Genomic DNA, 12,710 nt, shown 5'->3' with positions numbered 1-12,710 from the left:
CACACACACATTAACTGTATAGATGATGATTTTGGGTGTGACAGTATAGTACAGTAGAGGGACCCCCTGGGGACCCCCACACGGTAACTCTAATTTCTCAACCATTTCGGACGCAGGGCGGCTCGCCAGACCCGGGCCGCTACCCTGGGCGCTTTCCCACACGGAGTTGCACCACTCACTTCACACAGGTGTGATGTTTTTCTACAGCAAAAAATATTAATATAATTATTATTATTAAGATTGGCATACAATCGAAAATTCAGTGCTTTTAGGCAACGATTTGTGTTATGTATGACATCAGACCAGAGCTTGGGTCAGCTTATATTACTGAGGAACGAGGGACACACTCACATACACTCACCCAGACAGAGGTATAGATAGACCCAGAGAGACCGTAGCAAAGGAAAAAATATGTTTTACCTAATTTCTTTGGAGCACGAGATGTTGTTACATCCACGGTATTTCGGTCCCAATCTTCTGAACATTGTGAAGCAGAAACTGTTCACAGAGGTGGAAGGCACATCTACCGGCAAGTATGGTTTTGTCATTGCAGTTACCATGATCGACAACATCGGCGCTGGTGTGATCCAGCCAGGGAGGGGCTTTGTCCTTTACCCAGTCAAATACAAGGCCATTGTGTTGCGCCCATTTAAGGGGGAAGTGGTGGATGCTGTGGTCACTCAGGTTAACAAGGTTGGACTGTTCACCGAAATAGGTCCCATGTCTTGCTTCATCTCTCGTCATTCCATTCCCTCAGAGATGGAGTTTGACCCGAACTCCAATCCCCCGTGCTATAAGACTGTCGACGAGGACGTCGTGATCCAGCAAGATAAGGAGATCCGGCTTAAGATCGTGGGAACAAGAGAGGATAAAAATGACATTTTTGCCATTGGATCTCTCATGGATGACTACCTTGGTCTTGTCAGCTGATTTTCCTGTCACCTTTTCATATGGGATACGGGGCAATATGTGTAAAGGTTACAGGTTATTCTGTAAAAAAAGATCACAACCGTGTGAAGTGAGGGGTGCTCTTATCATCATACATCATCTCATAAACAACTGAATTATGTGATTGGTTGGTTAAATTTACGGCATATTTGGCGGACATTTGACCTAATTTCTCCTTTCATTGTCAATGGCAAATATGAGACGTGTGGGGACAAGCTGTCACACCCGTACTGTGAAGTGAGGGGCGCTCTTATGGGAATCTGTCATCATGATATAAATGTCTATTTGCTCAGACACTATGATGTAAATTTCTCCATTCATTGTCAATGGGAATTTAATGTTTGTGTTGGATGAAAATAGACACTAAGCCGAATTGCTCAGACACTATGATGTAAAATTCTCCATTTATTGTCAATGGGAATTTAATGTTTTGTAGTACGAAGTTTACCCTAATATAGGAGGGGCTAGCACCCCTCAACAATCACACTCATGTGAAGTGAGCGGTGACTTTCATTGTGATGATATCCGATGGTGTCAACGACATGATGTCACAGGGGGCAGACATACACTCACACAAAGCCATCTACTGCAATCTGGGAGGCCGGACAGACATGCACTGCCGCGCAAAACAAAAAAAGAGCACTGGTAGAGTCTGGTCATTTTATTTTATTTTATATTAGTGCAATATGTTTTATACATTTTATAAATGAATTCTATTTAGCCAGAAAGAATGACACGTAGTCATATTGAAATGCATTGTCAATGGCATTCAGTGTCTGGGTTAAGACAATGTTTGTGTTTATACAAACCCTCAAAGCTGGCGCCCCTCAAATAAAAATGTGGTAAAAATGCACTCTCCCTGTCCCCCCCATGCCTAAAGAGATGGTTTGAATGTTTAAAAGTGACCTGCCATCATAGACCTCTACACACTCTCCTGGGTCGCTACAGATAGTAGAAATAAGGAAGAAAATTCACCTCAAACTGTGCTGACTAACGTAAATATCTTGACTTTTCAAGATATATATATTTTTTGTTGTTACTATTGTTTTTTGTCTCTTTTTTTTTTACAGCGGTTATTGATGTTTCAATGTTGAGGAACAAAAACCAAAGAAGTTTAATATTCATATACACGTGACCATGCAGTAAGTATATATTATGTAAGAAATATACAATCTTGAATCTTAGAATTTTAAGACAGTCATCTATGATGTATCCATGATGACATGACTCCATATTTGGGACCGTCAAGATTTCCGAAAGATTTGACTGCCATTTAATACATATAATATAATATAAATAAACTATAAAACATTTGGTGCTGATCGTTCCAGCAGTTTGCGAGATGAGAAAACATCAGCGAAATTGTCTTAATTTGGCCTGCCGGAGATAATTAACACAGACCACATTCTAGGATTGATGTCAGCGAACATACAATGTTCACTTCAGACAGGTTTGATTTTTCTTGCACTAGCACAGGAGAAAAAAAAGTCTTGAAATATCCATGCTGCTCCAGTGTCCTCTCCTGCAACATTTCAATTTGACTTTTAGCACTAAAAGTAAAAGTACTCCTTTACAGATATTTCCCATTTCGCTTATTTTTGAGGGGCGCCTATATTCAGCTACAGTATTAGTGTAGATTTCCGTCCTACGCAACCATTAAATTCCCTTTGACAATAAATGGAGATTTTTAAATCATTGTGTCTGAGGTCTGAGCAAATCGGCCTACACAAATTATACGTCATAGTGTCTGAGCAAATAGGCATAGTGTGTGTTTTACGTCATGATGTATGACAATAAGAGCGCCCCTCACTTCACACGGGTGTGATTTTTGAGGGGCGCTAGCCCCTCCTATATACAGCTTTTGTCCACACGTCTCATATTTGCCATTGACAATGAAAGGAGAAATTAGGTCATATGTCCGCCAACTATGACGTAAATTTGTGGCAACACAAACATTAAATGCCATTGACAATAAAGGGAAAATGTATGTCATATGTAGACGAGCAAATCGGCAAACCAATCACATAAATTCAGTTGTTCATGATGATGTATGATGATGTATAATGATAATAAGAGCGCCCCTCACTTCACACGTGCGTGATTTCTTTCTCAAATAAGATAGCAGATCTACATGCTCAGAACATCATCACATCACATCGCCACGTGTTGCGAGCATGTAATTCCATTGCATCTGGCGGTTATATGGTTACATTCTGCCAATTATTAAAGATGTTGGTACAATATGTCAAACTGAATGATTCGTTAGAATTAAGTGAACAGACTACAGGGAAATAATGGAATATTGAATTTGGCAGACAGATTTCACTGGTCCTTATGGGAACTTAGTTATAAAAATACAATGAATGGTGAACATTTTCTTTCATTTATTACAGATAGGCATTAGGCAGTAACACGTTGGCTGTCAACATCTAAGGGCCGATTCATACTCCTATTTTACCGCTGTTTCGGCTCGTCAGAAATGTTCAGTAGCACCGAAGAGCCGACTTTAGGACGGCACCCGCCAAAAAAACAGACCCGTCTCAACTAAGTGGTGCTGTGCTGTACTCGTGCTGTACGTACTGTACGAGCCCTCCTCCCTGTGCGTGCGTGCGTGCGTGCGTGCGCATGTTAGGCTGCACAACAAACCATCATCAGATCTCTCATGTTCAGTATGTGGCCTAGCTGTCATACCTGAAGTTGGCGGCTACTGTAAAAGTGGTTAAAAAAAACAAAAAGATGGAATGTCGCTGAGGCCAAAACAACAATTCACGTTGCAGTGCCATCGCAGTTCCATCTAACCGTTTAGATGACGTTAAATAGACGTTATATTCTAAGTCTATTTTGTCCTCAGGTTTTGCCCAAATATGGAGATTGGTTGAAGTCATAGACCTGACATCAGACTGGCCGCCAACTCTGATTGATTGAATGGGTATGAAGCATGCCCTCACGCTTCACTCCTCGAGTCCCTCACATCCCTCACGCTTCACTCTTCGAGTCCCTCATGCCAGGGCACGCTCCAGCGGCCCTCAACCACTTCCGACACCAATGTAATGTTTAGCCAGGCAACAAAGCCACGCCAAGAGGCCGGCCGGGTCTTTCTCAGGGTCGTTACAATATTATTAGGTGTGGCTCTGCAAGAGGCTAAGCTACTAAGATACTTCTTTGTATGCATGCTGCCAGTAGGCCACATTCCAGAGTAAAGTACATTCACTCATTTTCGTTCACGCTTGTTAGGTTTCCTTTGAGCTGTTTTATACCTTTTGAAATGTTTTACTTGAAATCTTTCTCAAATTCAAATTTGAAGTCATACGTCATGTGTTATAGACAACATACAACATAGACATACTGTAGATGACTGATGTCCCTGTCTGGTCACATGGTGTCAGATGTCAGATCCAGCAGTTTCTGCCACAGAAACTACTGGATCACATCTGAACTTTATAATTGTTTTGTTTTGTTTTGTATTATTTTAATTTCTAATGATTTACAGTCAGAATACTGTAGTTGCTCTTCTAGGTCCAGCCTGCGCTGTTGTTGAAGTACTCTGGCCGATTAGCTCTGACGTATTCAGATTATTGACACAGAGAGGACTGCAGTGCTTGCTGCATATCTAATTCAAACCCGCTTGCATATACTGAACCTCTTCAGACACTGTTAACCCAGACCTAGGGGGTGGTGTTGGCAGATAAGGTGTTGCTAAGCCAAATTCCAATGACCCAAATCTCGGCGGCTCTGCCACTCGTTCGCTTCACTCCATCATGGTGGTGTTACGGTGAAACTGGTGACCTGCTGAACGATGTGACAATCATGTAGACAATCACATAATGTCAGTATTCGAATGTAAATTGTTGCAGTTCGTTTATTAGCATAGTTCAATATAGCGGTATTTAGGGCACATATTTAAAAACCTCCATGTAAGTTGTTTGAAGTCCACAAAACGGTCACATATTTCGTCGGGTCACCAATTTCACCACAACACCGCCGATGCTGGCAGAGATTCTGGGTATTGGAATTTGGCCTAAGTAAATGGCAAACAGACTACATTTATATAGCACCTTTCTCCAAAGTGCTTTACAATGTATTTCGCTTCAGTGTCTTCTTGATCAAGGAAACTCAAAGACACACAAGGAGGAGCCGAAGATCGAACCGGGGACCTACTGTACCTCCTGTGCCGCTGCCGCGCCGTAGATGAAGATGGCGTCAGTCAGGTATTGGTGCCAGTGGGACACTTCTGGGCAGGGTTCACCAAGGACTACTTTCCATCACTGCAGTCCAGTTCCAAGTCAACCTGGAGTCATTCATCTTCCATTCCATCCCCAGCCCCTCATCCACAAAGTCTGAAAACAGGCCTCCTGCAAACAATAGTTTTACAATGTCACAAAAAAAAACGAAACGAAAAATGACACTAGTGCCCAGCTTTGAACGGTATTGACATAGAACACCCAGCTTTGAGTGTTTGTGTAAACACAATGCAACTTTCCGCCGGAAGGCATGCCAACAAAATCCCCCGGCGGAGATGATCCACATCAGCGTGGCTTCACATGGATCTCAGACTTTGTGTAGACAGCTTGTGATGTCAGTCATCTGTGAACTATAAAGTATACAGTAACTCAGACTCGGGTTTCACGGCTTGAACGGAGCCCAAGAAATACGGCCTGATCGACCCAGCGGATCCACATGAACATGCAGAAGAAATTACTTACAGACGGACTCTCTTATAGATGGCTGTGCCACGCCATCTTACGCTGGCTGACGTAACATCAAACTGCCTTTATATCCCCCCCTCTTTGTCTCTCTGTAGAAAGACAAAGTGGCTTTCCATTCTTCTCAAGGAATATAACTCAGGTGGATGAATATCTGGATGGACCATTTTATATTACACTGTACAGGTGAATTGTCTAGGACCGCTTTACCTTTTCGGGATCTGAAGCGTGTAGGACCGCTTACCTTCAGGATCAGACGTACTGTAGGACGAAGCCAAAGCCAAACAATGTGTCCAGAAGAAGCTATTTGTTATGGATCGCATTCCTAGCAGAGCCAAGCCAGTGGGCAACCACCGAGATGTCGCCTCCCCTGGTCTATTTTGGTTATATGACATCACACATGATGTGGACCCAGGAATGGTCTGGGAGACAACCAAAAACAGACTGGTGACAGCCTGGACACATGACCCAGGAATGGTCTGGGAGACAACGGGAAACAGCGTGGACACATAACAACTTGTGCAGGAAGGTGAAGAAGCCCCATCCGCCTCTTCTGTGAGGAAGAACCCAACAAAGCTCTGCACAGACCAACATAGAAATACCCCCAGGAGAGCCAGAGGATGAACTCGGACAGGCCTACCGATGACGGACTGGCAAATGGATTATAAGTGACAACTGAGGCATGCGTTTGCATTGCAAGCAAGGTCTGCAAGAACAAGTGTGGCCAGTGTGGCCTTAATGCTTTAGGTTTCAATGGCTTGCTTGGCACAGATCACAGCACACAGTATCCACTCCTGGTGAGATGCAGGAGCCCAACCTGGAGACACCCAAGTATCTAGAACCTTCATCTGCTAAGCTTCTCTGGCTACAAGCAAAGTAGTTCGGCAGCATCAGGTCAAGTGGCCTCCAGCAAGCCAGCACAGAAAGTGGCACCAGTTCCACAAGGATGTGGCCAGAATCATTGAACCAACTCCAACGACAGGCGGCTTTAGATGATGACCACAATCATTGTCAGTTTTGAGTCCGAGAGATTCACTGGCAGTTCAAGATGGTCAGACCTGAGGTTACAGGCAATAAAAGTGATTCCCTGAAATAAAAACAAATGGTGAATTGAAGACCCTGTGGCTTCCCTGTGATTGGAAGTGTGAGGGTGTGATTCTTCCGTTTTACCATCTCTTAGGTGGTGCTGGATGGCATCAGGGGCCTCCTCAACTGTTGCCACCCGTCTCTGTGGAAGCTCAGTTGTTTTCCTCGTCACTGTCATCAGAGCCTTTAGGACTAGTGGGGGGTGAAGTGGGGGAATAATTGGGGGAGGAGTGGGAGTACATTGTAGACTCTGGGGAGCTCGGGCTGTAGGAAGGGGAGGTCAGTGAGGTGGGAGAATAGGAAGGGGACCTGGGCAAGTAAGACGGGGATGTGGGAGAATAGGAGGGGGAGTATGTGGGTGAATAATTGGGAGAGGTGGGTGAGTACATTGGAGACTCCGGGCTGTAGGAAGGGGAGGTCTGGGATGTGGGAGAATAGGATGGAGACCTGGGCAAGTAAGAGGGGGATGTGGGAGAATAGGAGGGGGAGATGGGTGAGTAGCTGGGTGATGTCAGGCTGATGTTTTGCACTATGGGGGAGTACGATGGGGAAGTGGGTGAATAGGAGAATGATGTTGGGGAGTAACCTTGACTCTGCGGGGTGTAGCCACCAGGGGAACGAGGTGCGTATGTTGGAGAAGTAGGTGAATGGCTGGGTTCACCTGTCGAGGTGATGTATGGGCTGGCTGGGCCAGATGACTCAGGAGACCCAGCAAGAGGGGACCAAGCTGGTGAGTAGCCTGGTGAGAAGGCAGTCGCATCCGGTCCTGCGCTGGGCGAAAAGCCTGCTGCTTCCGGGGTCATACCGCTTCCAACACTAGGAGACCATGCACCGTATGCTGGACTCACTCCCGTGTTCCACAGGGATGTCATGGGGCTGGCCATGTTGATGCCAGGGATGTTCGTGGGGATCTCCATGCCATATTTACACTTCTCAGCATCCAGCAGCAGGTCGAAGCAGCCCGTCCCGGCTGTAGCCAGCTGACCAAGCATGATGTTCTCAGACACACCCTTCATCGGATCGCCCTCACCGTGGTATGCCGCTTCCATCAGCACGTCCACCATCTCCTCGAATGAGCACTTCATGAGAGGTCCTGTGTCTTGCCGATTTATGCCGTGACGTGTTATGGGCATCAGATGTCCTCTGCATGTCATGGTGTCACAGAGCAGGGCCAGGTGGCGGTAGTTGACGTAGGAACCATCAAACGAGATGACGTGGTACAACTCGCGCTCCAGAGCCTTGCGTGCAGCCTCAATTCCGAGCACAGTAAAGATCTCCACAATGTCATTAGAGGTGGTCCTGACAGGGTCCACATCCTTCTCGCTGAGGACCTTCATGAGTCCACCTCCATCCGTCTCAAGTATCCACTCCTGCTGGGCCTTGAACTCGCCCTCCTCCGTAATGATGATCTTTTTCTTGTTATCCGTCTGGGGCAAGTGCATGTAAACCTTGCTGATATGCTCAATGCCCTGTAGTGTTAAATCAAACAGATTAGTTTCGATGAACCTCAGAAAAACATTATCAGCCATCTTTTCCACTGTGTCCTCGCCATCGTGGAACTTGTTCTCGTCGCTGCTTGTTAAACGCATCCGCAGAACCAGCTTCTCTGCATTGTCGTCGTTGAAGATACAGTTCAGTTCCTCTCCATAAAACGTATTGATCTTTTCAGTGATCTGCTCCATGGTGAGCTTGCGGTCATTCATGTGCTTGCGGTCCAGCTCAATACGGAAAAGCCAAGGAGATATGCGCGTAACGTCTAAGCCCTCGATGTCATAGAACATGCTCACCCACTCTTGGTCCTCCGTCACCACTGTGGCCTGGGGGTCTGGATCGTAATAAATGGCAGTGTTGGCTGTTACCTTGCGTAGAGTGGTATGCTCCAGTCGAAACAGGATGTCCTTGGCCCTCTCTGCATCTTTTGCAGCCTGACCCAGAAGGAAAACTGTCAGTGAGGGTGTCTTGGGCCTCTTGGATATGTTGATCAGCTCCTTCAGACGCGGCACACCCAGCGTGACATTCTTGGCCGACACACCAGCATAGTGGAAAGTGTTGAGGGTCATCTGGGTGGCAGGCTCTCCCAGTGATTGGGCAGCCAGGGCCCCCACCATCTCACCTGGGTGGGTGATGGACTGGTTAAACCTGGCCTCAATTTGTACTAACAGCCAATCGAAGGCTTGTGTGGAAAGACGGAACTCTTCTGTCATACGTCTGGAGCAGAGGGTTGAGCGCAGGTGGATGTTGAAGAGCAGTGTGGCATTTTGCTGCGCCTGCGTACTCAGAGGGTTGTCACCATTCACAATCACCAGGCTCTTACTCAGCTCCTCAACACCCTTGATCACTCGAAAGGGATGGAGATCTGTGGGGGTGCGAGTGTTGACTTTGAACATCTTCTGGGCATTCCAGATCATTCTGGCCAGGTTGCATGGCAGTGCCACCTTGCTGTCCCCAGTGGGGAAAATGGCCCTGAGGGTCTCTCTATCTTCCTTCATCTTGTCAAATTCCTTATCCAAGGCGGCCTGTACATCAGCCACATTTGTGGTCACATCTTTCACCACATCCTCCTGCAGGAAGTGCCTCAACGACCTGTCATTGTTGTAGACAAACCTGAACTTCTTTTCAAATGCCCTGTTTGAGGGTTTAAGTGTGGCCATGTTTTGGAACTCCACAGCCTCTCCGGCCAGACCATCCTCACCGTATCGCAGCTGGACCACCTGATTTACGGAGTTACGTACTGTGGCGTCATACTTCACCATCACCGACTCCATAGATTTGATCAGACGGCGCTGGATGTAACCAGTCTCAGCAGTCTTGATCGCTGTGTCGATCAGACCTTCTCTGCCTGCCATGGCGTGGAAAAAGAACTCGGTGGGTGACAGGCCAACCATGTATGAGTTCTCTACAAAGCCTCTGCTCTCTGGGCCATAGTCATCCTTAAGAAAGTGGGGCAATGTTCGGTGCTTGAAGCCAAAAGGGATACGTTTACCCTCAACATTTTGCTGCCCCACCATTGCAATAACCTGTGATATGTTGATCTTGGATCCCTTGGACCCGGCCACCACCATGGTCTTAAAGTTGTTGTATTCAGACAGGGACTTCTGAGCAGAGGATCCTGTCTTGTCACGGGCATCGTTGAGGATACGGTTGACATGGTTCTCAAAGGTTTGCCTCAACGTGCATCCTGGGATCGTATCCAACTGGTTGTTGTGGGCTTTTTTGAGGACCTCATTCACGTCCTGCTTAGCTTTCTTGATGGTATTCTCGATGTCAATGAAAGTGTTACCGTGAGCAATAATGTCATCAATACCGATGGAGTGACCCTCGATGAGCAGCCAGTTGTTCACCACAGTCTGTATGTTGGAGAGGAATAGTCTGGTGATGTCGTGGCCCATCTCCAAGTAGGAGATGTGGACCAGAGAGCCAGCTGATGTTCCAAGAGACTTCTTACACAGGATTCCCATGATCAGCTCTCCATTCTCCACTATGACCTTGGTGTCTCCTGGGGAGATGTGTTTGTCAGGTCCTGTGTCCTCCTCGTCGGGGTGGGTGCTGTGTGTTCGGATTATATTGATGTGTCCAGGAATGATGAGGCTGAATATCTGCTTGCCTGTCCACAGGGGGCGGGGCTTGAGGATGGCCGGCTGGGGCATCCTCCCATCCCACGTGGAGAGGTACATGAGCAGGTTCATCATCTCGCCCCTCTCTAAGAAAACGTCCCTTTTGGTGAATTTGTGCACGGCTGTGAGTGTGTCCTGCACGATTCCCATAACGGGCCGGTTCGACTGGGGCGTGACGATCATGCGCGGCACCATGGCCAGCTCATGTATCTCGGCCTTGGCCTCAAGGGACTGTGGCAGATGGAGGTTCATCTCATCACCATCGAAGTCAGCATTGTACGGGGTGGTCACACTGAGGTTAAGTCGGAACGTGGACCAGGGAAGGATCCGAACTCTGTGCCCCATCATGGACATTTTATGTAATGTGGGCTGTCGATTGAAGATGACAATGTCACCATCGCACATGTGTCTTTCCACCTTGTAACCATACTGTAGATTTATATCACTTGGATTGGGGTGGAATCGGAGGTCAATTCTGTCCCCATTGTCACGGATAATATATTTGGCTCCAGGGTAGTTGCTGTGTCCTCTTCGGACCAACTCTTGTAACCTGGTAATATTAAATGGTGTGACAATTTCTGGGAAGGTCATGTTAGCTGCGATGGATTGTGGAACGCCCACTTCGTCAAGTGATAGGTTGGGGTCAGGGGTGATGACAGTTCGGGCTGAGAAGTCGACACGTTTCCCCATCAGGTTGCCACGGATTCGCCCCTCCTTACCCTTTAGACGCTGTTTGATTGATTTTAGTGGGCGGCCAGACTTTTGCATTGCCTTGGGCATGCCTGGAAGCTCATTGTCCACCAATGTGGCTACGTGGAATTGAAGGAGCTTGAAGTCCTCAGCGATAACATGAGCCGGGGCACCGCTCTGCTCGTTTTTTCTCAACTGGTTGTTAACCTTGACTATGTCAGCCAGTTTGTGGGTCAAGTCATCCTGGTTGCGAGCGGAGCCCTGCATGACCACAGCAGGCCTGACGGCCAGTGGAGGCACAGGTAAAACAGTGACAATCATCCACTCCGGTCGGGCATACTTAGGGTCCATAGCCAGAATGATATTATCCTCATCTGAGATTCGCTTGAAGATCTCATGCACCTGCCCAGGACTCAACAGGATTTTCTTCTCCTGAGAGTCCTCATTGACCTGCTGCCACTCTGCGAATAGCTCGAGGCCAATGCGCCGAATACGCGGCTGGTGGTACCCGCAGCCACCATGGCCTTTCTCCTTGCTTTTGTCATCCTCTGTCTCCCCCTGCTTGGCCCCAGATTCCATTTCAAAATCCATCTCCTCTCCTCCTTCACAGACAGTTTTGCTTTTACACAACTCATATATGTGTGCCAAGCGCTTTCTGGGATGCCCTTTTGATTTGGACAGAAGGTCTTTGATCTTTGGATTATTTGAATCCACTAATAGCTTAGAGCAATAGTGGCAAACACAGCGGAGAACCGTCTTAATCTGTGACATGAAGCCGACATGGAAGACTGGCTTTGCCAGCTCTATGTGTCCAAAATGGCCCGGACATTCCGCCATGTTACCGGCACACGTTTTACACCTTCCAGATCGTTCCATGACACCTTGCCTTGGGTCCATCAGGCCGCCGAGTTTCGGACGGCCTCCTTCTGTGATTACGGCGTGTTCGAGTCCACCTTCCGTGACGGACATGCGTTTAATCTCATCTGGGCTGAGGATGCCAAATTGCACTCTCTTGATGAGGCGCAGTGAGCATGCGCTGTCACCAGAGGGCGGTCCATGCATCCTGTCTATTCAACGATACCAGGCACAAATCTCTCTTTGTCTTTCTCTCTTATCTATTTTTCACCTATCTCCTATATTATCTATATTTATCGAAACGATAAATATAAGTCTCTAAATGTAAATCTCTTTTCTATATCGTTCTAGGTTGACATCGAAAGAGATATGATCGATACAACACATCGCACTCGCTTATATAACTGACCGAGCTCTGGGCTGACAACACAGACAACACAAACTGTTGTCGCGCATGCCTATAGCAACCAGGCATGCACGGCATGCCTGACTATTCTGTGAGTGGTTACATGAAGTGGTTACATGTTGCTAAAAGTTGCTAAATGACATTTAGTTTATTTGAAATTTCACTTTAAAGGACAGTTGTGATGACATTGTTTGTTGTCATATTAATATCATATATGGCATATATATGATAATGGATACAGCACTATACTGTAAATAGAATATATATACTCTATGTTACTAGTGCAGTGCATGGTATGTGTTATGCTTTATTGTATCATCATCATCATCATCATCATCATAATCACACGTTTCTCTCCAAAGAGCTTAATTAATGCAGTAACTAGTTCTGTTATTGTGATACTTTTAC

The 12,710-nt window shown here is 46.6% G+C and overlaps 2 protein-coding genes across 2 annotated transcripts; one reads left to right on the top strand and one right to left on the bottom strand.

The window, feature by feature from the left end:
* Window positions 1–411: 411 nt before the first annotated feature.
* On the top strand, window positions 412–930 carry LOC306913680 (DNA-directed RNA polymerase II subunit RPB7-like; the record flags this gene model as incomplete). The annotated part of the gene is made up of 1 exon (XM_079490489.1): window positions 412–930. The coding sequence occupies one exon, from the start codon at window positions 412–414 to the stop codon at window positions 928–930; it is 519 nt and encodes a 172-aa protein (XP_079346615.1).
* A 5,959-nt stretch (window positions 931–6,889) lies between these two features.
* On the bottom strand, window positions 6,890–12,103 carry LOC306913833 (DNA-directed RNA polymerase II subunit RPB1-like; the record flags this gene model as incomplete). Its single annotated transcript, XM_079490643.1, has 1 exon — window positions 6,890–12,103. One exon carries the CDS (start codon window positions 12,101–12,103, stop codon window positions 6,890–6,892), a length of 5,214 nt encoding a protein of 1,737 aa, XP_079346769.1.
* Window positions 12,104–12,710: the final 607 nt, after the last annotated feature.

Source organism: Electrona antarctica (assembly GCF_951216825.1).
Source record: "Electrona antarctica genome assembly, chromosome: 21".
NCBI lineage: Eukaryota > Metazoa > Chordata > Actinopteri > Myctophiformes > Myctophidae > Electrona > Electrona antarctica.
The sequence above is the reverse complement of the archived record's forward strand: the minus strand, read 5'-3'. Positions and strand labels throughout refer to the sequence as shown.